The sequence below is a fragment of the Phaenicophaeus curvirostris genome, chromosome 9 (assembly GCF_032191515.1).
Source record: "Phaenicophaeus curvirostris isolate KB17595 chromosome 9, BPBGC_Pcur_1.0, whole genome shotgun sequence".
NCBI lineage: Eukaryota > Metazoa > Chordata > Aves > Cuculiformes > Cuculidae > Phaenicophaeus > Phaenicophaeus curvirostris.
Window position 1 is genome coordinate 34,633,543 of NC_091400.1, and position 26,952 is coordinate 34,660,494.

General features: G+C 45.8%; 1 protein-coding gene across 3 annotated transcripts; it reads left to right on the plus strand.

Annotated features, from left to right (window-relative positions):
• Positions 1–498: 498 nt before the first annotated feature.
• On the plus strand, positions 499–25,339 carry ASAH2 (N-acylsphingosine amidohydrolase 2). Of its 3 annotated transcripts, XR_011337977.1 has the most exons (23): positions 499–3,980; positions 4,083–4,175; positions 5,839–5,975; positions 7,621–7,700; positions 8,226–8,375; positions 8,964–9,140; positions 9,502–9,629; positions 10,294–10,371; positions 11,171–11,291; positions 12,864–12,989; positions 13,400–13,486; positions 15,048–15,152; positions 15,284–15,365; positions 15,852–15,967; positions 17,366–17,460; positions 18,114–18,153; positions 18,915–19,010; positions 19,866–19,961; positions 20,574–20,723; positions 21,471–21,530; positions 22,251–22,339; positions 23,346–23,565; positions 25,115–25,203. XR_011337977.1 is itself a non-coding variant. In XM_069863846.1 (22 exons), the coding sequence occupies exons 3-22, from the start codon at positions 5,849–5,851 to the stop codon at positions 25,302–25,304; spliced, it is 2,193 nt and encodes a 730-aa protein (XP_069719947.1). In that variant the 5' UTR covers positions 503–3,980; positions 4,083–4,175; positions 5,839–5,848; the 3' UTR covers positions 25,305–25,339. The 3 variants fall into 3 exon arrangements, 2 of the variants coding, with proteins under 2 accessions (XP_069719947.1, XP_069719948.1); XM_069863846.1 differs by lacking the exon at positions 23,346–23,565 and having other exon boundaries at positions 503–3,980; positions 25,115–25,339; XM_069863847.1 differs by lacking the exons at positions 15,852–15,967; positions 18,114–18,153; positions 23,346–23,565 and having other exon boundaries at positions 503–3,980; positions 25,115–25,339.
• Positions 25,340–26,952: the final 1,613 nt, after the last annotated feature.

Below are 26,952 nucleotides of genomic sequence, written 5' to 3' on the forward strand. Positions count from 1 at the left end.
GACACTCCTGAGCACTGAAAGCGCTGCCAGCTTAAACTTAGAAATCTCTTCACCAATTTTGCTCTCAAAAGTTCTCTGTACAAACAAGGTCTCCCTCGATCGTTCTTCTCCAATTATGGGGATGATCCTTCAGGTCCAGCTGCTTTGGGGTTGGTCCCATCCCCTTTAACGCAACGGGGACGATTTGCCCTACGAGCATTTCTGCAGGGGCCCCGTTTTTGCCCACGTAGCACATCTCCCTCCTTGGGCTTTGCCAGGCTGCAGGCTCTGCAGCTGCAGAGTTGAAGGGTGTCTCCGTTGGACCCATTTACGATGTTCTGGGTGACTTCTGGCCAGTGTACACCCTAACTCAGTTAATAGTGGCCTCTGCTTGGGCTGTGCTGCTGGTGGCCTGCAGCCGCAGCAGAGTTACCGTAACTGCTGATTTGTTTTTTCCCTGGGAGAAAGAGATGTTGCCAAATGAGTTATTTGATCAACCCTTTGTTTCAGGTTAATTTCTCCCGATTCAACCTGCGCTTCCCAAACTTCCTGTACATGCTCCCAGCTGTGTTGTCCAGCAGGAAACTCACCAGTTACCATCACAAATAGGTCTGATCCCACTACCAGGAGCAGCTTCCAGCTATGCCGCGGACCCACAGCGTTTCCCCAGCTCAGCTGTCTCCTAGTAAGCTGCAAATACCCGAGTGCCACGTGCTGCAGAGCTGTTGGTGTCTGCCCTGGAAAATATCTTCACCCTCCACCTTGGCTGTCAAACACATGTGCAAGGACAGCTTCTTGAAGTCCTTGAGGGATGCCGGGTAACCCAGAGCTGGAAATGCAGCAAGTTTTTGTTGTGCGGCTCTTTATGAGTCTCCTCTTCCAGTTTTCTGTCCCTTTGGCATCGCTTTTGTCCTCCTCTTCCTTCCCCACTGAAGTTTTAGGTTTCACCTGTACCCACAGAAAGGAGTCCTCAGCCTAAGTGATGTATTCAGAGGTGGCTTTAGCCACGTTTCCTCATCTTGCTCAAGCCCAAGTTCATACAGCTCCTGCGAGCAGACAAGGGGTGTGTCCACAGCCAAAGCTCCTGTTGAACCCAACGGAATGAGCTCTCCCAGCTCAGGAGTGGAAGATCTTACTTAACCAGAAGAACTAAGGGTTTCACGAAGTGATAGGCAGCAGCTGCACTCATGCCCACCTGGACTCGCCACCTGTTCACCACGCTCAAGTTTTCCAAAGAGATACTTGAGGAGCTCTAAGCCCAGCTCAGAACTTGGTGAAACACCTGGATTTCTGCCTTGGCTGCTGGAGGCAGGAGATACTCCAGAAGGAAATCACTGCAAATACTGAGTGTTGGACAACCAACTAGAGAGTTCGAGAGGGATCTTGTGCTCCCATGTGGTGCTTCTGGGCCAGTCTGCATGCCAGCGTGGCCACAATGTCCATGGGTTCCACCCTTCAGCCAACAGAGCCGCCTGCTGCTGCTCGGAGCAAGCATGGGAGTGTTTTGACCAGGAAAGATGAGGAAGAAAATCCACGTGGTGCTGCCTCAATCAGCTCCTGGGATGTCCTTGCCAAAGCCTGATCAGCTTTTTTGCTGACAGCTCTGCCCAGGAACGTTATCATCTACCATCAGGATCCTCCGGCGTCCATGTAAAAAGGACTTTGGCCATTCTTTATTGAATAAACAACATTATCTAAGAGACTTCATAATTGCTTTCCCCTCATCACATCCAGGATCCCAGGCTTTGGGTCCATATAAGCAACACATCCATGTTGAGATGATGTTGTTTCAAATTTCTGCTGAGGAACTGGCCACGGTTTAGCAAAGAGGCTTGAATCGAGGTGTCCCCCCTCTCCATGCGACAAGGCCTGTGCATGCCTGACCTCCCTAGAGAACTGCTTGCTGCTACAAGGCATCTACAGTGGCTTCCCAGGAAAAAAAAAAAAAAAACATTTACCCCACAAAAGCGCAAGGCTGCTGGCATCAGGGGCTGCAGAAATCCAGCCAGACTTCCTGCTTCCATAGACGGCGGCACAAAACGTTTCAGTGTAATAATGAAAAGCTTGGGCAACGCTGATGTCAGTCTCTTCCTCACCCATCCACCCTTTCGATGTCCCCAGCAGAGGCAAACAAAAACTCAGCCAGATCACGCAGCAGATCCATCCTCTTCCCAGCTCTGTGGGTGCAGTGAGTTCCGTCAGTTGGAAGGTCTCTTCTGGACTCCTGTTTTTTATGAGTTTTGCTAACAGAAAGGCAGCACAATTATTATGAATCTCCCAAAGGGCCTTTTGAAGATGTCTGAGAACCCCACACCTTGTCCAGCAGGTGGAGGTGTCTGAGGCAGCACAAAGTCCGTGTTTTGCCAGCACAAAGTGACCTGTGCTCCACTCCAAACCCCAGGCCAGACTTGCTGCTAGAAAATGAAGTTTTAATGGTAACACAGATAGGAACGTGTGTTGGCTTTGGGCCATTCACACCGAGATGTCTCTGATCTGTCAACCAGAACCCAGTCAGGCACGGCAAAATGGGGCGGTTGGGCTGCTGCCCCGAAGACAACGAGCCATGTAGAAAACCAGAGACCCTTCACGGAAGGATTTTGTCCTCCTGACTCAGCAAAGGTGGTAATTACTTTCATCCTCACCACTTAAAGCGTTATTTTTATTTACGGGTTTTAGTGGATGAAGTTTTTTCTGCTTGCTTGGCCTACGTAAGATGTAGGACAGTGAGGTCCTGGGGCATTTCCAGAGAAGAGCAAACAAGCTGGGGAAGGGGCTGGAGAACAGGCCTTATGAGGAACAGCTGACGGAGCTGGGGGTGTTTAGCCTGGAGAAGAGGAGGCTGAGGGGAGACCTCATTGCTCTCTCCAACTACCTGAAAGGAGGTTGTGGAGAGGAGGGAGCTGGGCTCTTCTCCCAAGTGACAGGTGATAGGGTGAGAGGGAATGGCCTCAAGTTGTGCTGGGGGAGGTTCAAGAAATCAATGAACTCCTTAAAACTCAGATTCTTAAGTTTTCATGATGATCTGACAAGTACATCATGTTCGGGAAGAGCTCTTGCTCTCCCTGCCAATGCACGACCAACTCGCGGCTCATCTCCATCTGAGAACCTTGACAGCAGAGCGATTGGCTGCCCGGGGTTTTGTCAAACAAGGCTCTTCAGTTACCTCCAAGGAGAGTCCTCAGTCTGGGGTGACCTCGCGGCCCGGAGCGGGGTTCCCAGCAGCGCGGGGACGTCTGTCAGCCCACACGGCAGGTTGTTCCTCCACCAGCGGCAGAGGCAAGCGCGTTCCTTCGGTATCACAGCAAGGAGATAACCTATCAGTAAGTCTTGCTTCTCCCCACCAGCCAGTCCAAAAATCGCTGAGGCGAAAGGCAATACCGAACGTAACCTTGAAGCGATGACTCAGACTGCAAGAGCTCAGCGCGGGCTGGAATATTAACCCTTGGGTTCGAGAGCACAGAAGAAATGGTGATGGATGAGGAAAACTGAACCTTCTCAGATGTTTGCTTGTTGGAAACTGAGCGGGAGGGAAAAATGTCAGAGTTGGCCCCAGCCTTAAATTCCCACTGACATGCAGGAGTACAGGGGAAGCAAAGGGGCATTGTCCATGAGGTGTTTCCTCCACCAGCTGCCCTCTGAGGGTCCCATCGTGTTTGGGAAGAGCAAACTGCCAAACCCCTTTGGACAAAGCATCCTTCAGCAGCCAGTGAGGTTAGACACATTGCAACCTGTCTGGGACTCAAAAGGAAAATGGATGGGAAAAGCTCGTTTTCAATAAATAACATTTTACATAAATAAACATATATTAATAAAATGTACTTTACACTTAAAATACAATCATATATTCAAGTTCTATTAGAATTTGGAAACCTGGCCAGCTGGGAGCAGCAGCCATCCCACAGGCTGGTCAAGCTGTGATGAAGTAAAGAGGAAGGATAAAATCCTGTTCCCAGATGCGTTGGAGCTGATCAGTGCGACCCAAACAATACCACTTTAGAGAGGTAGGCACTGTTTGTGACCTAAAATAAATGCACTGGGGAAAAAAAACCCCTATCACCTTGTGTTGTACAAATTATTGATTGGTTTCTTCTTATCTCGTACAGTGCTTGACTCACAGGGCTATAACAGCAATAATTTTCAAGCTGAACTTTTAAGCTTGAAAGAGGTCTCAGGCTGGGAGACGCGAGGGATCTCAGGTAAGTTTGCATGAGATTTCACTGGGATATCATAGGACTAATATTTGCTTCTTCTAGTGTTATTTTGTCAGTTGAATCATTTGGAAAAAGAAAACTGTAATTGTGTGATGTGCGGGTGCGTTTAAGGCTGGTGCCGCGATAGGGATTATGTGTTCGGCTTGTGATGCCGTGTGTGGCTGGCTGCCAATGCCAACACTTGCAGACTAAAAATGGGGGGGAGGAAGCCTGAAATGTTAGTTTTGTTGCCACTACAAAATCTGTTTAGTGAAATTCAGCTATGATCGTGACTGCTGTGCTTACTGGGGCAAGAGAAGCTGATAAGGAAGGTCACCTATAGCAAGTCTGGGTGGTCGCCTGGCTCTCCACTGATGTTACTTCTCCTTGAAACCTCACCAAGATCACAAATGCTAATTCCAGCAGTTCTTTTGGGCAGTTTTGTTGCTTCCAGGACACAATCGCCTTTGGAGAGCAGCCTGCAGGCAGGAGCTTTACCAAGCACCATGCCAGACCCAACGTAAGGCAAATGTTACCTCCAGGAAAATTAGAGGCTTCACCTCACTCTTCCTAATTGCGTGTCCATCCTTCCCCGTCTTCACTCCTGTGACAGCTGGACCCCAGCAGGGCCAACACCGCAGGCCGGGAGCATCCTCGAGGGTGGAGAACCCCCCCACCCTAAACGAGGAGCCGTTCCTCTGTGGGACACATGGGGTTTGGTCACAGGCAGAGAAGTGGGATCTGCAGTAAGTTTGATCTACTAACGCGTCTTAGGACACGTGGAAACGTCCAAAGCTGTTTTAAAGGCTTATGTCTAGCTTGTACAAATGCCTAGAGGAAGGGAAAAAGGCACGTCCTTTCTACAAGTGCCACTTCTCACAGGGCAAGACTCAATCCCTTGTTGCAATTTTCAGGTGTCACAGCGGGACAAGTCAGAGGTCACCAGAGCTTTTATCAGTGGGGGAAATAGTCTGTTTTCCCATAGCTGTGTATTGAATATTATTTTTGTTAATATTTAACCCCAAAATAAACCTCTATCCAAGGAGGAAGAGCAGTACACAAAAACTAAACCCAAAGAGCTCTGCATACGATGAAGAATCCCAGCGTCTGTACATAGAGTCTCATCTTGGAAAGCTGTCACATTTGCTGCTTTTTCTAGCCAGGAGAAAACTGCACTTGGACACGCAATGGGGTGTGCTTCCCTCAGGCTCATTTTCCTAAATTAACCCTTGTTATGGTGACAATATCATTTTCTAATGTGCTCTGAGCGTGCGAGCAGCAGAGGAGCTACAAGGCTCCAGGTCACAGCATCTCTCTCGGCCACTCGCTGAACGCAGGGTCAGGTGGAAAATTGTGGGGTTTAGTTAGAAGATTTATTTAAAAGAGCAAGCAAAACGTTCTGGGAAATGTGGGATCGGCAATTCGGACCCTTACCCTGTCCTATCGAGCCTCGTGACGGGGAATAACTGCTCATAGGAGATAGATTTTTGCTGTCTTAAGCAGATTGAAAAACAGATCTCCGCTTCCCGTCCTTATCACTGCTGTTGCCCGCTCTGACACTGGCACCGGGAGCACAAACCAGCTTCTTGAGGGTGTGAGTGGGTGGGACAAGCTCGATATCGGGGCTGTTTCATCTGCTTTCCCCATGGGCTCCTTTCTGCTTTCACAGTGCACCCACCATGTGTGGAAAGAGGTCCAAGTGCTCCTTCTCCCGCCTGGAGGTGACCCTCATTGTTTGCCTGGTGTTGATGATCGCGGTGACCGTGGTGCTCCTCGTCCTCCACTTTCTCGTCAAAGAGACCAATGGCAAGTTGAGGTTTTTCAGTCCCAGCATCACATCGTGCTGGGGTGTGCCCAGTGCAGAAATTTAAATTAAAGGGATAAAGGTAGGAGGTCGCTGGGTGCTGCTGAGCCTTCACAAACATCTCTGTGCGTGGTCCTCTCAACGGCCTCGGCGAGGTGCTGCTGCTGGCCCCTGTGGGATGAGGGTGGTGCTCAAACCCAACACCAGCATCTCTTGAGGCACGAGTGGGTGCTGCTGGTCTCAGGGATCCAGGAATCCTCATTTCCTCCCCTCCACCAGGTGGAGGGGGAGCTTGAGAGCCCCTTGTTCTCCGTACTGCACCAAGGGCCTTCGCAGTGGCTGGAGTCCCATCACAGCCCCTTCACGTCTCCAACCCCATCACCAGGCATGAGGCTGCTGGGTTACCTCTCAATTCACTCTACCCCATGTTTGTTTTCGGGAGAGATAAAAATCTCACGGGAAGATAAAATGCTTCGAAGCCTTAGGCGTTTCCCTGGGGTTCGCCCTGCCCTGGATGAGGACTTGTCAGCAAAGGGACCTTCCTTCCAATTTGTAGACTTTTATCTCAAATTAGATGCAGTTCACACTTTCTTCATGTGTTTATATTGTAACGCATGAAAGTCTTGTACATGTGATTCCTCCCCGTGTCTTAGCTCTTGGAGGGGAAGGTGGAGGACTGTTAGCTTTAGTGGGTAGCCCTGTTCATTCATGCCATTTGAAAGGAGAGAAATGCTCTGTGGTCGCTCTGTGGCCAGTGTTCCTCCTCTGTGCCAAGCGACAGCCTAGGAAAGGCCGGGCTGGGAAGACCCAGCGCCCCTTTATCCTACTGCCCTGCCTTGAGTGGTATCAGCCGGCTGGGGAAGCCTGTGAGAACAGAACAAGCATGGAAATATTTTCCCACGGCGTTATCTCAGCCTCCAGTGATTTGTGGCTCTGGGATTTCCTAAGACACAGAGAATTTTTTTTTCCCTGTTTAATAGCCTTCAGTGGCTTTTCTTCCATGAGTTTGTCCAGGCATTTCATCCATCTTGTACAAGGACTCCTGCACCTTCATAGTGGCTGTGATGAGACGTATTTTCCTCCAGGAGTCCTTTTCCTCACCACTTGCCTGGATGTCATTGCTCAGAGCTGCCTTTCCCTTCTTTGGGGCTGGACATGGGATGCGTTGGAGGCACGAGGGGCACATCTACATGTGCAACTCCTGGCATGCCATCTCCTTTTTCTCACTGATGCTGAGCTGAATTTTTTTGTGTGGAAACAGCACTTATGCCCTTGGATCTTTTTCCTGCCATCGTGGGCTTGGAGAGCATAATTGGCAATGCTCAGCTTGGAGAGCTTAATTGGCAATGCTCCCCATCTCTCTGTATCATGACACATTTTACTCGGTTTACAGTGACCCCGGCTGGTGAGGTCCCTCTGCAATTCTTCATGCCTGGTCCACCCTTTACGACCCTCCATGCCTTAACAGCCCCAGCACACTCCAACCACGTTGTCAGCCCACTGGAAACCCATGTGGACAGTACCAACTGGATCCCCATGTCCACGGGCCTGCTAAGTGCACTGAGGATGCTGGGGAGCTATTACTGCTCCTGTCCCTGATTCTGCTTGCTCACGTGCCCCCTAATCTACTATTTATTCTTATTGTAGATCCCAGTGCAGTGGGAGCAAGCTACTTACTGGGTGTCGGTCGAGCTGACTGCACGGGGCCTGTGGCAGAAATTCCTCTGGTAAGTTGGGGGAATTGACTGTGAAGCTGGTGAAATATTGATTTTCATCATCTCCGAGTATTTTTTGCAGGACTTCTGGTTTAGAGGGTCTGTCTTGCCAAATGGTTGTTATCTTCAAACTTCAGGTCAAATTCATAGAATCATAGAATCACCAGGTTGGAAAAGACCCATCGGATCATTGAATCCAACCATTCCTATCAATAACTAAACCATGTCCCTCAGCCCCTTGTCCACCTGTCCCTTAAACACCTCCAGGGAAGGTGACCTTTGAGGCTTTGAGCAATCTGATCTAGTGGAAGGTGTTCCTTGCCCATGGCAATGGGTTTGGAACTGGGTGATCTTTTATGTCCCTTCCAACCCAGACCATTCTATGATTCTTGCAATCATAGGGGCAACATGTTTGCAGCTCTGAGTGTTCATATATTGCATGAGTCCTCCGGCAAATCTACTTAGAAAAATACATGCAAATGAATATATTGCTCAGTGCTTCGTCTGCATAAGCTTCATGGAGCTATTCTCTTCCAGATGGGATATGCTAACCCAGACCAGGTAGGCGGCGGGCTTCTCACGCGCCTCTACAGCCGAGCCTTCATCGTGGCAGACCTTGATGACTCCAAACGGGTGGTGTTTGTCAGTGCTGACATAGGAATGGTGTCTCAAAAACTGAGGATAGAGGTACATGGCTGGAAATGAGTGCTTTCACAGTCTGAGTTATCGCTGGCATTAACATTAAGGTTGTAATCAATGTGAAGTCGTAATATTGAACATGGCAATACTTTGGCTGTTTGTTTTGGGATCAAATTGCAGCACAATGTTGAAGAGACGTTGCGTCTCTTGAAGAAGAGCTTTTGATTCCTCAGCAATGAAGATGGACTTTGACCATGCTTTTCTTAGCAGAGAAATTATCACGAATGCGTTCTAATCACAAGCACGTTATCGCGGTGCCAGTCTGATGCTGGGTCTCCAACACCACAGAAGAGGGAAGGAGATGCCAGAGAACTGGGGAATCCCTGGATGATCTGGGCTTCGCTGCCAGTTGGCCGTACAGGTCTTCATTTACCAGTTTTTGTTATTTTAAGGCTCTTGCCAAGTCAACAGCCATAACCTACTTGTTGTGACACCAGTATGGAAGTATCAGACAGAAAGAGAAGAGCAAGGAGGAAGATGAATGGTTGTGATTTTTTTTTTTCAACGGGCTGATAGAAACCACCGTAACCATTGAGTGTTACAAATGGGTTTTTAGGACCACCCTCTTCCCCTTAGGTGCTCAACAAACTGAAGAGCAAGTATGGTGAGCTGTACCGACAGGACAATGTCATTCTCAGTGGCACCCACACGCATTCAGGGCCTGGTGGCTACTTCCAGTACACCCTCTTCTGGATCACTAGCAAAGGGTTAATCCAACCGTCCCTCAACGCTATAGTGAACGGCATCGTAAAGGTCAGTGTTGTCCAGCCTGATGACATGAGAGCCCATAAACACAGAAAAGGTGGGGAGGGATGTGTTTGTGACTGACAGAGCTCTTGCTCTGATGTTTGTTGTAGCATTTCTGAATGTCTCAGTTTTAAATCTGAAACCAGATCAAAAAATCAGAAACCTTGAACTCTGTCTTCAGAAAAAGACAGCTGTGGGTGATTTCAAAATATTACTGTAATTTTCTAGAAGTTTAGATTGCTTAAGAAAAAAAAAAGTCCCAAATTCCCAAAAAGTGTTGTGGACAGACAGAAAAAGGGTTTTCCTTGATAATCTCACATATATTGTATTTGCATGGACTAATGTTCCCTGCATTCTTGCTTTTCAGAGCATCGATATAGCGCATCAGAATATGAAGAAAGGGAGGCTTTTTCTAAACAGAGGCGTAGTAGAAAACAGCCAGATAAACCGAAGCCCGTTCTCCTACCTTGAGAATCCAGAGTCCGAACGAAGCAGGTAAAAACTCCTCAACCAGACGAGAACAGAGCCCCGAGGAGGCCCCTTCAGTTGCCACCATGACCCAGGCAACTCACAGCTGGTGCTTCTAGTCATTTAGGGGGTGGTTGCAAACGTGGAGCTGAGACCACAATTGCCATCCTATGCTTGGGTGTGTGCACCACCCAAAAATTAGTTGCAAGAGTGGGCTTGAAAGTTGAGGTTGCGTCCTCCAAGCATTGGTCAAAGGTGTGATTTAAGGTTGGAGTCAGATGGCATTGAATCATAGAATCACCAGGTTGGAAAAGACCCATCAGATCATCGAGTCCAACCATTCCTATCAATCACTAAACCATGACCCTCAGCGCCTCGTCCACCCGTCCCTTAAACACCTCCAGGGAAGGTGACTCAATCACCTCCCTCCGCCCCTCTCTCTCAGAGAGTGCACCTCTTCTCTCCATCCCCTGTAGAAGCAGTGCCTGAGGTCAGAAACAACCACAACTCTTTCCTTACCTTCATGCCTATTTTCAGGTGCTCCTCTAAGGTCTCACTGTGCTTTGCCAGTACCTGTAATAACCTATTCATTTCCTTGCTCAACCTAGCAGAGATTTTATGTGTCTGAGCAACACAGAGCACAACTGCGGCTCTGGCACTGGTGGGATTTCCTTGCTTCTTTTTCATCCAGATATTCATCCAACACAGATAAAGAAATGGTGACGCTGAAGATGGTAGATGAGAATGGACAAGAGTTGGGACTTATCAGGTACAGATCACCGACGTAACCTATTTTTCTCCAAATCCTCATAAATCAGAGTTCTGTAGCAGTTCTACCTTCCTGCACAAGCCCTACTTCCCAACACTGACCGCTGCCCATAGACCATTTCTCCCAGCTACTCACTGGAGGGTCTTTGAGGGAAGAGTGAGTGAGAGGTTGTGAGTGTGTAAAGCAAGTCTGTGTCCCTCATCTACTCTGGGAGATACAGCAGCCCCTGGCGCATCTACTGCTGGGCACATCTCTTAGCACAACCCAGGTGCATCTGGGAAAGGTGAACGTAGTTGGTCTTCCCTTGTAGATGTGCAGAAAAATCCCCTCGGGGGCTCTCGCTGTGCCCATTGAAGCAGATCTTGGACCCTGCACCTCCAGGGCTGCTTGGGCTTCTCTTCTCTTGGCTGTTTTCCTTTTTTTTTGCATAGTTGATTCCTCCTTGTTTCTTAAAAAAAAAAAAAAAAGAAAAAAGAAAATAGAAATCCTTTCAAAATGCAGTCCTCTGGACTCAGAAGGAAGAGTACAGATCTGAAGTAGCTCTTGGTGGCCTAGATAATTATGGTGCCAAATTCATGTGGCCTCAAGGCCTGGACCATCATAGCGGTGATCCCTCCTTGTCAGGAAGGGAGAGGAGAAGAATAGCTCTGCCCTTGTTAATCCACCCCCTAGGTAGCAAGAGTCTATGTTTGTACTCTTCCAAAAATATTTTCCATAAGTCAGTTGCAAATGTGCAGATTGAACAAATCAATTGACTGAACAATGGATTTCTTGTGTGTGTCTCCTGACTCCTCCTCAGCTGGTTTGCTGTCCACCCCGTCAGCATGAACAACACAAACCAGCTGGTGAACAGCGACAACGTGGGCTACGCGTCTTACTTGTTTGAACAGGAGAAGAACGAGGGGATGCTTCCTGGAGAGGTGAGACTGTCTTCAGACTACTGAACATAACAGGAAAGCACGTGCTGCTACGGGGAGGGGATGGTTGGTGCTTTCTGTGGGCCAGAGCTCGTTCTTTCAAACAGTGAAATGGGACAGCAGGACAAACAGAGAAAAAGGAGGAGGAAGATGAAGATTTACTCTCCCCATTTAGAGGATTCAAATTGCAAGGTTTACTCTTGACTTCCCAAACAAGTAATCAGTGGCATTTATTTAGACTTTAGGAATAACCCATATCTATTTTGATTCACCTATCAGAAATGCTAGGAATATGCATTGAATATTTGATCCAAAGGGATCAATATATTGTATCAAGGCTGTGGGCAGCCCCACTTCTTTCTTACAGCTCCCAGCCAATTCTGCCTTCTGATTTTCATTTATCTGGAAGATTTGCTACCTTCAGAGCGCAAATACAGCTCCTTTAAAAAGTGCTGTTTCCCCTTAAAGTGCAAATATGGGCATGAACCCATCTGACAGACGCTTTCAGTCATGAGTTGATTAAGAGGGTTTCCTGTGTATATCTCCAGCACGTACCTTGAAACAGCTGCCCAATTCCTGTTTTAATACTCTAGGCAGGGGAACACACACAGTTCATACCAAAGATGGAAAAGAAAGGAAGTCTATCTAATTCCTAATTCACAAATGTTTCTTTTTCTAGTGGATTATCTAAAAGCCTTTAACAAAACTTGACTGCAGTGCACAGTTATGGGTGCAAGTCAGTACAAGTTGACATGCACGCCCAGCTAAGAAGTGTTTGCGGGATTCGGTATTTAGCTGTGTGGTCTACTGGGCACTTTGTGTCTAACAGGCTGACAATAAAATGGCTTCAGAGCTCATAATATATCAAAATATCTGGTGTTGATGCGCCCCATCTTTAAAAGAGGGGAAGAAATGAGAGTATCTATTTGTGAGAGCTGAATTCAGTTGACACTCGGTGTGTACAGCCTTGCTGCTGGTGAGTACTGCTTGGTGTTAGCTCCTGCAGTCAGATCTCACCCTGTGAATCAGACATGGTGAAAGCCTGGCAGAAAAAAACATCCTATGCATGGTGCTACAACCATTCATTAATATCTAATCACTAATGTGAGAACTCACCTTCCCTGGAGGTGTTTAAGGCACGGGTGGACGAGGTGCTAAGGGGCATGGTTTAGTGTTTGATAGAAATGGTTGGACTCGATGATCTGGTGGGTCTCTTCCAACCTGGTTATTCTATGATTCTATGATTCTATGAAACTGGGAATGTGGCGGGGAAGAACTGCCTCTGAGATGGACAATGTAGACGAAGAAACACTGCCTGGCTACTCAAGCAGTGTGGAGGTCCCCCTGAAAGGGCAGTTACATCCCATACATCCTATTGTCCCTTGCTCTTCCTGTCCCTAACCCTTGAGACACTCCCAAATCCCCATTCCGGTCCTCCCAGTTGCTTCAGGAATGTTTATCAGCACCCCATGTTCATCACTTGGCTGTAGCGCCAGCCTGGACTTCAGGGAGAACTGTAGGTGATGTTTACAATCACTGCACTAAAACGCATCCCCCTGTGTCTGGTTTTGCCAGGGCTCCTTTGTTGCTGCCTTTGCATCCTCTAACCTGGGAGATGTGTCACCCAACACCAGAGGCCCGTTCTGCAGGAACACAGGGGAGTCGTGTGATAACCCGCAGAGCACCTGTCCCCTGGGGGGGGTAAGTATGTTCTACATGATCTACATTAATGTCTGATAAGGAGAAAACCTGAGGTTGAGCAGCAAATAGAGAGCCACAGCGTGGACCATTGTGAATGAAGAGAACATGAAAAAAAATCACCTCTTTTTTGGCTATTTGGGATACCTCCTTCAGGAATTTACTGAGTCTTGTCCTCATACACCATGTTCTCTAGTCATTCAACCTGATCTTAAGTTTATCTTTATGCAAAGGTCAACGCGCTGCCTTGGTGCCCACATTTGAGGCAGGAAGCAATGATGGCAAGAAGCAATTTTCCCTGCAAGAAGCAATTAGTTCCCACAGTATGGCAATCACTTGTGAGCCCGTCCACTTTGCAACCACTTGTTCTCCATATGAACTGATCGCTAGCTTTTAAACAAATTTCTCAACAGGCAACGATGTGCATGGCCATGGGTCCTGGTAATGACATGTTTGACAGCACAAGAATCATAGGGCAAAATATCTACTTGAAAGCAAGGGTAAGTGATGTTTACAAGTATGTGTGAATGCTTATTACATGAACATATGTTCATTCTTGCACCTGTTTTTGTGAATGTAGACTTAAATTGCTCTAAAGTCCATATTTATATGCTTAGGGAAAAGATTCCTGATGGTTCAGGAAGCACACACTTTTATTTAGATACATCGTTGTAGGTGCTGTTGAAAATGTTGGTTTGGACCTTTAATCTTTACATTCCTCATCAGTATATTATGTGGATCTTGCCCCTTATAATCTTTCCCTTCCCTCCCATCCACGCATCTCAGAGATGTCACAATGGGAAAAATCGTTCGCGTTAAAGACTCCTAGAAGAGCTCAGGGATACCACCACACATGATTTGTTGGCCAGCTTTGGCATCATGCTCCCAAACTAACAGAAATATGAGTTAAAATCTGCCAGCTTTAGCATTCACGAAAGACACTCACCTTGCCCTATGTGGGTTTGCATTTACTCAGCTGGTGTCCTCCACCTATGGGCTCCCTTACATCACCTGGGTCCCTGGGCTCCAGAGTCCCCTGAAGTTACTGGTTCCCCCTCTGTGGCTTCATGTAATGTGAGAGTAGTGAGTCATAGGATGTATTTTGGCACTATTTCAGGGACAGCAGCTTTTAGGAATTGGAATGGGTCCAGCAGAGGAGTAAGAAGGCTTGAGAGTGGCAGTTTCCTTTTCGCTGCTATGTCAGATACTTACCCTGAAGTTCCTCCAGGCTGACTGTGACTCACAAGTGAAAGATTGTCCCAGTCCAGGGTGGCCTGGAGTGTGTGTCAAATGGCAGGGAAAAACATCACTGTTGGTTTTAACACTGCAGACTCTTGGCCTTCAAAGTCTGTGTCCTCTATTCCTCCTCGCAGTTATAGGAAAGTTACTAAACCTGTATAATTTCTAGTAACGCTTTCTACATACCAACTTGAGGCGTGAGTGCCAGCAAACACTCACCGGAGAGCCGAACGGCTTAGCTGTCAGCTGCACACTAAATGCATCGTAAGGTCCGTGTGTTTCGAAGCAATCAATACGACAAAGTGCATCTTTCTCATGGAAAGAATTTCTTTTGGCTGGTCTGAGATGTGAGAAATGATGAATGTTGCAACTCGGAGAAAGAAATTACCAGCCTCATGGAATAGGTGAATATTTCAGCTGTAAAAAGAAAGGCTTGGGCAAAACTGCTGCCCATAGAGCTTCCTCCCTATGTTATTTGAGTAGGAAGAGCAGGCAGGACTCAGGGAATGCAGGATGTATAGACAGGGTGATGGAAACAAAGAAGCTTGGAAGATACACTCTTGCTTTAACATCTAGAAGAGGCCACTGGAAGGTATCAACAGAACACAGAAATAATTTGTATAGTTGATTCTCAGAAGAACTGGATTCCTTGAGATGTTCAAGACCAGGCTGGATGGGGCCTTGAGCAGCCTGATTTAGTGGGGAAGTGGAACTGGCTGGTGGAACTGGCTGGTTCTTAAGGCCCCTTCCAACCCAAACCATTCTGTGATTCTATGATTCATTTCTTCTTCCTCAAGGATTTCCACCTTGTGTGTCCCTTAGGAGCTGTACGAAAATGCTTCCCAGGAGGTCACAGGACCCATCAGTTCAGTACATCAATGGGTGAACATGAGCGACGTCTCGGTGGAGCTCAATGCCACACACACAGTAAGAGTGGGATCTGTTGGGTTACAGGAATAAGAAACGGAATATGTCACATTCTCACAGCAGGACTCAGCATGCTGGGCAGAACTGGTTTTAAAATATCACTTTTTTATTTTTTTCCCCTTCTGATTAAGGTTAAAACATGTAAACCAGCCTTAGGACACAGCTTTGCTGCTGGGACTATCGACGGAGTTGGAGCTTTCAACTTCACGCAAGGTAATTTAGGGATCAGATGTCACTATGGCTTCATACAAATAGGGAAGACATGGAGCATCCCCCAAAGAGAATCAATCCTCAGAGTCATTTCAGAACAGCAGTGGCTGGTTGAACCACAGTCTTCGAAGGGATGTCTTTTAGGAAGTTGTGATCTCACAGCCCCCTCACGAGTTTGTGCTCATGGGAAAACTTCTGGAGAAGGCTGTGACCACATTCTGGAGGAGGGAAAGGGCTAGTTAGGAAGTGGGGAGAAGAAAGATCTGGCTTTCAGGCAATCTTTCTCATTTCTTCTCCTTACCCAAATGCTGCCAAGATGGAGCTCAGCTGGGCTAAATTTCAAACCATCCCAGGAAAGGGACATGGTCAGAATCTCCTGGGAAATATCCTATCCCACATAAGCAGGGAGGGGATAATAAATGAGTTTTCTGTCCAGTAGCTGCTGGGTCAGTGGAAGGAACAGCATTTAAAAGATGTTTCCCACTCAAGGTTCAGTGGAAGGGGACCCATTTTGGGATGGAATCCGGGACCAGCTGCTGGGAGAGCCATCCAATGAAACAAAAGCCTGCCACAAACCCAAGCCAATCCTTTTTAGTACGGGAGAGGTAAGGACAGTTCTGTGAGCAATAATATTGACTGATGCCAGACTTACTCATCCACAAGTAAAATCACACCAGGTTCGAGCTGAAGGTACCCTGGGGTGGGGTTCTCCAGCACAACCCCACTCCTAGCAGGACCAGTACTGCAGCTACAGCAGGTTGCTCAGGGCCATGTCCAGAAGAGTCCAGGCAGTCAGCAAGGGTGGAGATCTCCCACTGCTGGGGTTCCCACGCTAGGAATGCTCCACTCTGGTACTTAGAGCTAGCCCCTGCAGCCCTGTTGGTCCCAGCCCATCCCCATGCTCAGAGCTGCTCTGTCCCAGGCAGGAATTGGTGTTTGTTCTTACTGAACTTCCCCAAAATCCTACTTAAAACTTTAAAAGAAACTTGATGCTCCATTTTCTACCTGCTGTTCCCTTGGCATTAAGATAAATGCACTTCAGCGGAGCAGGATCTTGTCCAAGGTCATTTAGGGTGCTTAGGTGATGCCATCTAGATGAGGTATCCATTGTTATTCCTTTCATCAGTCTCATTAAAAGCTTTCTTATTATAGCTTCGTGTTCAATCAGCTCCTCGCCTCATCTCTCATAAAATGACATCCCAGCACAAAGCCTCCTCCATCCAGTGTAGTGCTGCTGACAGTAAATTACTCTTTATTCTTACAGCTTTGTCACCTTCTGAGCATCCTTTTACAGATGCCCTGTTAGGTCTCCTGTTTCTGATGTACTTCACAAGTTTTGGCCATTCATGTTTTGCCCTCAGTAAATTGCTCCTCAAAAATCTATTTGGCTCGCTGCAGTGAGATTTTGCATTTCATTTGCTGGACTTATGCCACCCTTGACCTCTTACTGTTCTTAATTTCCTCTGAATAGGTGTCTTCATTTTTATTTAGCTATTTTTTTTAAGAAGAAATACTGCTATAGCGTGTTTTTTGGCTGCTGCAGTGGTGCTGAATCTGAGGTTGGTGTGGTCCCTGCTAAGGGACAGTCTGAAGTCAGGGCTAGGCTGAGGGTTCCCTGAGCATCATAACTGACTTGGAAACTCTCCCTCTGCATCACAACAGATTTTTGTCCAGCTAATGAAGAAGTAACTCTCATTTCCCATTGCTGTCGGGCTTCCTGATTTCACTTTTGTTCTCCTGGTCAGATGATCAATCTCATTGATCCTAATGCTATTCCTTTCCCGTGCAGCTGAGGGGTTTCTAGGTGTCACCCTGACCTTAATTACTCACTTTGCTTGAAGCTACCCCTCTGACATCAACTTTTTTTTTACCTTATCCATAGTATTTACATATGCCTTAACTGTTATGATCAGACATCTCGCTCTATGTGGAGGAAAACCGGCTCATCCGTCTCTGTTTGCTACCATCCTGCAAGAGTTATAACCACTTTCTTTTCACCTCAGATGACTTGGCCTCACCCGTGGCACCCCGACGTTGTGGATGTTCAGATTGCTGCCATTGGATCCCTGGCAATTGTTGCTGTTCCTGGAGAGTTCACGTACGCGTTTCTTTGGTCTCGTTCTGTGCGCTGCACGTTGAAGCTACCTGCAATACTTCTGCATGTGGGTAGAGAGGGACTGTGGGCTAAAAGTTGTCCCCAGCTGATAATATCTGTGCAGACGCTACACGTATATGTCCACTGTGCCTACTTCCTTGCATACTGTCTCCTCTGCTTACCTGGGATTTCTCATTTTTTTTCTCAATTCTGTAAACTGGCCATGGAAATGAATGTGATGCAGAAAAGCTTTCTAAAATATTTTAACTGCTCATTGGAAAATGCACTTCCAGTGAAACAAAAGGAACTAATTAACTGATATTTGCTCATCCCACAAGCATTGTAATGACAAATTGCACTGACAGTTGATGGTGCAAAGGTGAAAATCTGAATAAGACCATAGTTTATTTCTAGCAACCTTTTTTTCCTACCCAACCTGCCCTGGGGCACCTCCAACTTCATCTTGGCTGTGATGAGATGTGTGAAATGGTTTGAGGTGTTTTGATTAAGCTCATCAAAGAGAAGCCTTAAGGGATCATAAGCAGCGCTGCAAATGCTACATGAATTTCTGTTGGGAGGCTGAGTGTCCACCTAGCAATTCCTAGTTTAGCTCTCAGCATTTCTGGAGACTAACGTTGTCCCCTTAACGCCCCTAGGACCATGTCTGGACGCAGGCTGCGGGAAGCTGTTAAAAGAGTAAGTTGTTGAGGAAAAGGTTTCTCCAGAGCACAGTGGATTTGGAACGTCACATTTCTCGATTCTTCTGTTTTATACCTTGTCTCCTCCCAGATGGAGTCATGGGTTTTGTACCTCGGAGATGTTTCCTGCTTATAATTGCTTCAGACGTATTTTGCTTGTGCTTGCTGACATGCAGGAGAAATTAATAACCTCCCCAAAAGAAGCAAACCGATCAAATTTCAATCCGTTAAGCCAACATGAGCTAATTCAGCTGGGATTCAGGCATAGTGGATGCTAGCAGGAGTTTCATCCCTCGGGTGGATGGCTTTAGTTCTCTAATCCTTACCAGGAGTATGCAACTTGAGAACAACTGGAAAATAATGGCAAATATATTTTTTCCATTTATTTAATTGAAACATCCTATTCTCAGCTGCAGCCTGAATATCACCTTAATCTCAGATGCTGCCTCCACAACTTGCTGAGGCTGTCTCACATACTGACATCACCAATTCTTTTAGGAGTACAGAGATATCAGTTTCAAACTTCCCCTAGATTTATTTAATTTGCTGAAGTATGAGGTCATTTCTCCGCTTTTTCTTTGGGAAGTGAATATGAGATATTAGTAAAGGCAAATTACACTTGTAGGGTTGCATTCCTGAACATCAAGCTCCCTACCAACTGTAACTTTGTATTCTGTCCTGATAAATAACAACAACAACAAAATTATAATTGTGCATTAAGCAGTTGTTACAAGACAAGTAATTTATTTCCTTTCTTAGGAATTTGATTCTCATGGTAAACCACAAATGGATGTCGTAATTGCAGGTCTGTGCAATGTCTACACGCATTACATTACCACCTACGAAGAGTACCAGGTAAATGTTAAAAATGCAGATGGAGAATGTTTAACTGAGTTCAGCTTTTGGCTATATGGGATGATAATACACGTGAAATTATGTTTGTTTAGAGCATTTTTCCTTTGCCACCACAAAAAGCTGAAGAATCTGTAGCAGAGATCACATGAATTCCTTGTTTACTCTGGCCTAGTTGACATAGTCCGAGGGTTAATGTGGTTTCCTGATTGTAGCTAGAGGGTACGTGCGGACACTACCGTGGAAATAGTCAGATGTACTGAAGGGAGCTCCGGTGAGGCCTTGTTTGTTTTAGTAATCTCCCAATGACTTGGATGAATTAGGAATTATCTTCATAAAATGGCAAAATTGCCAGGAGAAAGACTTGGAGCCATAGGGTCATGAATTACAGTGCCATGTTGCTGTGGGAAAGACCTCAATAAAGCTCACAAGACCCACCTTTAAGGGTCCCCACAAAGCATGGTAGATGCGGTGCTTTGAGGTAGATATGGGCCGTTGGATGGACTTCTTGTGTTTAGAAACCCTAAACTGCAAGGGAAAGTTGGAATAACTGGGGCTGTCCAACCCAAAACGTTGAGAGATGACCTACATCATACACCTTTAAAAGAATAAAAGAGCTGTGATAATTGGAAGAGTGACAACCGATCCTTCCTATTTGTGGTGGAGTGGAGAATGAAGAGTGACTTGAAACTGCAACAGAAGTACTTAGGCAAGTTGTTGGGCTGTCTCTCTAGCAATAAAGGAGTAAATAAACACCTGCAGGTGTAGTGCTGATCTTATCTTGGTGCCGTAGGATGAGCCGTATAAACTGCTCAAGAGTCCTACAAACCTTCCTTTTCCAAATCTGTCCTTTGCTAGGTTCAACGATATGAGGCTGCATCAACTATTTATGGACCGCACACCCTTTCTGCTTATATTCAACTGTACAGAGGACTTGCAAGAGCTATTGCTATGGTAATAAAAAATGTCTATATACCACATGCTGACAGAGGTATTTAAATCTTGCACACGGTGGTGGCTATATTTGTTCTCAGTGAGGCTGCATGATTGCTACCCCTTCTTTTCTCATAAGAAACCACTTCGAGAAATTCTCATGTGGTACAAAAGAAATTCCTATAAAGGAGATCTCATAATACTTGAGGAATCCTGGGTTGAAATTTAGGAAATATGTAACTCCAAACTTTCATCATAGCCTGAAGTTGCTATTTTTCTACCAAGAGTAAGGAAAATCTGCTGCATTTCTGCTCTACGTGACGTTTGTTACTGTTGCATCCATGCACCACGTGAACGTGCAGGACCGCTGGGCTGGTACTACTCTTCGAGCTGTGGGATGCGCTAGCAGGTGGATTTGGGAGCCCACAGCAACAGGGCAGTGGGGTTTGCTTCTCTGTGCAGAGCATGGATGAAGATCCTCTTGGTTTTATTCACACTCAGTTTATTGCCTTTGTTCTTCGAAATCTATCCAAGCAAAGGACTTGGATAGAAAGCCACAGCAGTGATGTGATTCAAGAGAGACATAATGGTTATCTATTCGTATGTTTAATGAGCACATCTTCTCTCTCCCAGAATACAGCTCAGGATTTGCCACGTGGTCCAGAGCCCCCAGTTTTCAATATAAGTAGCTTGACCTTGGTGCCTCCTATCACTGTTGATCGTGTGCCGGCGAACAAAGCATTTGGGGATGTGCTGCAAGATGTGAGACAACAGTATCAAGTGGTAAGAACTTCAAGGATTTGGGAGAACCTATTTAGGAAATGGCCTTTAAATTCTTACCCTTCATCTGAAAAAGTCTGTTTTCTAGAGTGTTGAGGTACACTGAGACCAAAAAGGTCTCGTTGCTCTTACTGGGCATGGTAGAAAAAGCAGAGACAGAACGTTTTCATGCCAGTGTCATTGTACTGAATGTGATTAAATGAGTGAATGAAGGGGAAAATACAGGCCTTCTAGTCAACATTAAGAAGATTTCCCCTTCTGCTTCGACATAAAAGAACAGATCATGATTAAACAGGCAAATATTGTACAGCGATTTCTTTACAAGCAGAAATCAGGTCATATTTGATGCCTCTGGTGTGGAATGTAAATGAAATAAAAATGTCAGAAAAAGTTCAGTCCTCAATGCTTAAATTTTAGATAAGGTGTTCAGAGCAAGAATTTTCAGCTCATTGCTGTCTCCAGCAGGAAGGTAGGAAGAAGTCAGGGAGGCGTTCTTAAAAATCCCACCTGTTTCTCTCCCTCTTTTACACAGAAACCTTATGCCCAGCAAGCAGGACAAGGGGAATGTCGAGGCATAGAATACCTGTATAAACATCCATTGCAATCTCAAAAAATGAAATTATAAATCATTTAAAACAAACCACAAAACCCCAGCCAAACCAGTAAAAACTCATATGGCATCTTCAAAGGATGTTCTTAATGTGCAGCATGCTGCGCAGTCTTTAACGTAAATCTCAATTTATCCCCCAGGGAGAAGTTGTTGGAGTAAAATTTGTGGGTGCAAACCCCAGGAACTCTGCAGAGAATGTGGTAAGTATAATGCAACAACACTAGAATCGAGGATGTTTGGGGTTAGAAGATAATAAATTACTGCCTCTGCCTGATGCGTTTTTATCTTTGACGTTCATGTTTGAGAAGGAGTAAGATTGTGTGCATCCAGTGCTTTTTTTTCTTTGTGGGGAGTTCAGAAGAAGATAGTTCCCCCCCTCAGTGTGTGTTTTGGGAATTTACACCAGCAGGATGCTTTTGGGGCAAATGCCTTAATTTAGCCAGATACGGACCATTCAAGATCTCCTCATCACATTGAAGTTGAAGGCATCTGTGCCATGTGTTGGGACAGACACTCTCAGTCAGTATCCATCCAGTGCCATCCAATTGTAGCATGGTCTACAATATGACCAATATGGTCTCTAGCCTCCATCCTATTAGTCCAGTACGTTATTTTAATAAAACAAAAAAAAAATATGGACAAGTAGTTAATCTGTCCTATTGCTCATCTTGCACAGACATTGACAGCAAATGCCTCTGTGTCCATTCCCTTTTCAATGATCACGTCCTTTTCTTGTTCTTTGTGTCATTTATTAGTTTATATTCATGCTTTGGCACTGAACTATAAGCAGTTTTGTTAGTAACTACTGTATTTGCCAGTAAAACACAGAAAGCAGAGTCTTTTTTTTTTCAGTTTAAATTGACACAGAAAAGGACATACCTGTCCCCTCGGTGTCGGGCTGACTGTTATTTTTATTCCAGACCGAGCACAACTTCCTTACGGTGGAGAGATATGCCAACACTTCAGACAGCTGGCATGTGGTACAGAACGATGCCTCCTGGGACACCAGGTGAGTGCCCTGACCAAGTTTCACTGTTCCACAGACTCCGTGGAGTAATTGGAGTTTAACCTGAAGAGCTCCATTTCAGAGCTCCCAATAGTAGGTTGGTCTTCTCCCTGCAGATGATGCTTCCTGGGGACAGATTGGTCCATATTTGGGTGGTCAACTTGTCAAGACCACAACAATCTGCTTCTCCTTGGGTGTAGCGTCTGCAATGAAGGCTTGTATGTTTGGGAAAGGCAGAGGGAAGAGCAAGAATTACAGAAGGTTTGTGGTCCAACTTGTTCACAGCCTGCAGACATCCATCTGCCATACTGAGCTGATGAACAGGAAATACAAAACATGAGTGTTCACTACAGTAGGGTTTTCAAAGTGAAAAATTGGCCAGCTTTTGCTGTGCATCATAAAGTAAGAAAGCAAAGTTAAGGTTGGAGATGTCAGTCTTAAGGAAAAATATCCACTAAGCAGCAAAGCTGGTGTCGCCTTTCAGAGCTACCCCAGAAGTCAGCACGCAAAATAAAGGTGTCATCTTATGTCAAACCATTCAATTTCAAATTATTCCACTGTTTGAATGAAACTAGACATTTTCCCACCTGCCTCTGCAACTTATCTGTGAGAAACTAGACCCTGAAAACCATCTGTCTTGAGGTCTTCTGACCTTGCAACGTCCCAGTGTAAACACGTAACACCTGAGTTCTGAGAGACATTCCTGACCACTTGGCTTCTTTGGGAAGTCTTCTTCTGGATTTATTATGAATATTTGTTAGGGTGTAATTCTCTCTGCCCAGCTGCAACCAACTGCTCTCTAAACCCAGTCCAGTAGACAGGATTTTTTTGTCCCAATAGTGGGTGATGTGTTCCTACCTGCACCTGGAGCTCCACATTTCTAGGTTCTTGCTCTCTGTTTAACACTTGCATTGTGTTACTTTGTCACTGTCACTGATGTGATAGTGACTTCTTTCCAGTGAAGTTCCCTGTTAGAGTAAGGGAAATGATAGCATTTTATCACCCATAGGTGGGTCTAGGATTAATGTCTTCCTTCCTGAGAAAAGTCAGACTCTGGATCACTGAGTGATGCTTAAATGCTTCTGCTGAGAAGGAAGAGGAGCTGTTTGGCCTTTTCCTACCTTAAGGGGCTGACCAGAAGGCAAACCAATGCAGACAGGAGTACGCCCCTTCCTGTTGCTTCAGGAAAGGACCAAAGACCACAAGAAATTGGAAACGTTTCTGTTAAGGTGAAAATGATTCAATTTTTGTGATGTCAGTCTGTTAACCCTGAAATGTCAGCAATTAAGGCAATGGGAACAGGAAGCATCTAACACTTTTACTAGATATTAGGGACCTTCCAGTACCTGAAGGGGCTACAAGAAAGCCGGGGAGGGGCTATTCGCAAAGACATGAAGCGATAGCACAAGGGCCAATGGGGATAAACTGGAGAGGAGCAGATTTCAACTAGACATAAGGAAGATTTTCTTCACCATGAGATTGGGGAGGCCCTGGCCCAGGTTGCCCAGGGAAGCTGTGGCTGCCCCATCCCTGGAGGTGTCCCAGGCCAGGTTGGATGGAGCCTTGGGCAGCCTGATCCAGTGGGAGGTGTCCCTGCCCATGGCAGGGGGTGGAACTGGATGATCTTTAAGGTCCCTTCCAGCCCAAACTGTTCTATGATTCTATGTTATTAGTGCAGTTAGACTGGTATTTTAGAACATGGAAAATGAATGTTCATTGCTATTGAATGTGCTGACATTGCAATAGGAGAGTAGCAGGAGCAAACATGTTATTTGTTAGCTTAGTGTTGCAAAGCGTTAAATAGCTTATGGCTGCATTTGTAAAATGCACGTTTTCAGGGATCAAAAGATAAGAAGATTTACTTAAAGGAGGTGTAGCTATTGGGGAAGGAGATAGCTGTTATCTGCCCTTTGTCCAGAGCTCACCATCGCAGCAGGGATGAACTCAGCACAGACTTGCCCTTTTGTGGGGTGCTGTCTTGGTGTTTGCAGTAGGGAAGGGTTTGGCCCCACCCTGTATTTGCCACGAGGCACTAATTGCTTTCCTGGGATGGTTTAGGATGAAGGACTAAGCTACAGGCAAGACTTTGCCTGGCCCTGCCTTTAGCAAGCAGCCAACCAAGATAAGACACAGTTAAATCCCCCGTAGCTCATCTGTGAGAAGCCTCTTCCCTGGTGGGATCTGAGCTACATTCCAGTTCCTGAGTCCCAAAGGTGTGTCCTGGTTCACCAAGCCCAGAAGGCAAGATAGGGAGGAGGCTGAGTGGTGGCATAGATCTATCACAGTAGAATTTTTAGGTCATGCTATTACAGCAAGGCTGCAGGTCTCTGGTCCAACCTAGCTCCCAGGAATGCCAGTGTCAGAGCTATAGCAGGTTGCTTGGGGTCATGCCCAGGTGAGTGGAGGTTGTTCCCAAGAATGGAGATCCCACACCACTGTAGGCTTTGTGCTATCACCTTACGGTCACCTCGCTCCCAAGACAAGCCAGTGTAATCCACAGCTACAACCTGGGACAAGAGCAAGCAGGTGGATACATGGCCCTGTGCCAGCCTATGGTTCAGTTTTGCACAAGGAGTCTGATGTGGAAATTGGTTTCAGAAGCCCTGAGTTTGATTATGAAAGATTTTGCTTCTGATTCTCAATAAATACTTATCCTCTTATATAAAATATACTTAACTGGAGCGCATTCATCTCATTTCACTTAGTGAGCTCTCAGGATATTGAAACAAATGAAAAGTGGATTTTCTTGCTGCCTACAATTTTTGGTTTGTCTACTAGGTTTTACTGGGACAAAGGATGGCTTGGTCAGAGCACCGTAACTATTGAATGGCACATCCCTGAGGGCACAGAGCCGGGGCTCTACAGGATACGGTACTTCGGGCACTACAGGAAAAGAGTATCGATCAACCACACTGCCTCTATTCTGTTTGAAGGCAAATCTTCAGCATTTGAAATCACAAATCTGTAGGTGGTCTTGTTCATTAAAGGAATTGTTGCCTTGGAGCAGTAAATCTGATGTCTGTGATGTTCATAATGACCACCTGGGAGGTTTTGTTTTGTGGAGTATATGATTCATTTGGAGTATATGATTCATTTGATAGGAATGGTTGGACTCGATGATCCGGTGGGTCTCTTCCAACCTGGTTATTCTATGATTCTGTGATTCTATGATTCTGTACATCATTGCTGTCTCTCTAGGGGTACAGGTTTTCCTTTGCTGGGCAAAGCTCGACTTCCTACAAAGTTTTGACTTTTATATGCAATTCAGTCTCACTAGTCTAATGTGATTAATTTGCTAAAGCTGTTCCTGTACTGGCCAGATCTCATTGCAGTTGATTCTTATTGTAGTAAAAGATTTAAGTGTTTTTCCTTCGTTTTAAACGTGGGCTTATTGGTTGTGAGTAGGCTCTCCCGAAGAGAATTCGTGCGGTATCTGGAGCCAATCCAGACCATAAAACAGTCCATAAAGCTGAGCCCAGTCCATAAAACTGTAAAGAGCTACTGAATTCACAAAGTATCAGAAGACTCCTCAATTGTGCTGGAAGTAACTGGCAAAGCTGAGCTCCTAGGACAGTAAGGGGATAGATACTCATCAGAAAGGTTTGGATATTATTTCGTTTAATCATTTTAATTTAGCTCTTTGGAGAATTCATTCCCTGAGTTAAAAGCTGTCACATCACTGGGACAACAGTGTCAAATGAAGTGAATTGCGCATGGTTCTTTATAAATCAGCGGTCCCAGTTTCACAGGTGTCTGAGGAAAGTGACTGTATAGAGGACTCCAGTGAAGAAAGGAAGGTCAGTTGTTTGCGAAATAAAATATTGAAGCAGTTGGCAGATTTTTCCCTCTAAACTGTAGTCTTCCCTTTCACAAATGTCACTTTTGAACTGACCAGTGCGCCAAGCGGGCTCGGTGATGCCCACCATGTGTGGGTTTGTGTCATTTCAAGAGGATACTGAGCAAGTTTTGGGAAAAGAAGTTTTCTGAAACCTCTCAAATTGTTATCAGTGCCCTGAGAAACTAGAGGTAGGCTGGAGGCTGAGTCCCTAGAAGGACTGTATATGTTTGCTCTAATTTTTTGACCTGAAGACACAGTACACGTGTGGCATGTTCTCTCAGTACTTGACGTATTTGTTACACTGTGTGAACTGGAATAAATTGAACAGGAGTGCTCCTGTTCTCCTAGAAGAAACACATTGGGAGAAAGGGAATAATGGTTCATTTTTGGCTGAGGAAACACCGAGATAGTTTACTTAATTGTTTTAGATAATTTTGTTTGTATTATTGCATTACATTAACCATGTATTTTCTTACAATTGCACAGTTAAAGCGCTCATGGGTAAGATTTACTCCCTAAAATTCAAATATCTCCCTAAAATTCAAATATCTGTGTGGCACACAGTGACACAGAGCCCTTCCCTGCCACCTTGCACACCTTTTCGAGGCTCTGTGGTTGAATCCAGCAGCCACTAGGTGCCAGTGCTGTTTTACACGAGAAAAAGCTCCACGCTGAACAGACTTCAAGCCTAGAAAAAATTTTCAGGAATTTGGGCAGCTTGCCACTTGTTAAATATAGCATCGCTCATCACAGTTGCTCTTCGCTCTTTCGGGCTGCT

Excerpts from the sequence above, each read along its gene's own strand:
- ASAH2 (XM_069863846.1), top strand. The coding sequence starts at position 5,849 with ATGTGTGGAAAGAGGTCCAAGTGCTCCTTCTCCCGCCTGGAGGTGACC. Across the intron at positions 8,376-8,963 it reads CTCAAAAACTGAGGATAGAG|GTGCTCAACAAACTGAAGAG; the intron begins GTACATGGCTGG and ends TCTTCCCCTTAG. Across the intron at positions 17,461-18,113 it reads GCTGTTCCTGGAGAGTTCAC|GACCATGTCTGGACGCAGGC; the intron begins GTACGCGTTTCT and ends TAACGCCCCTAG.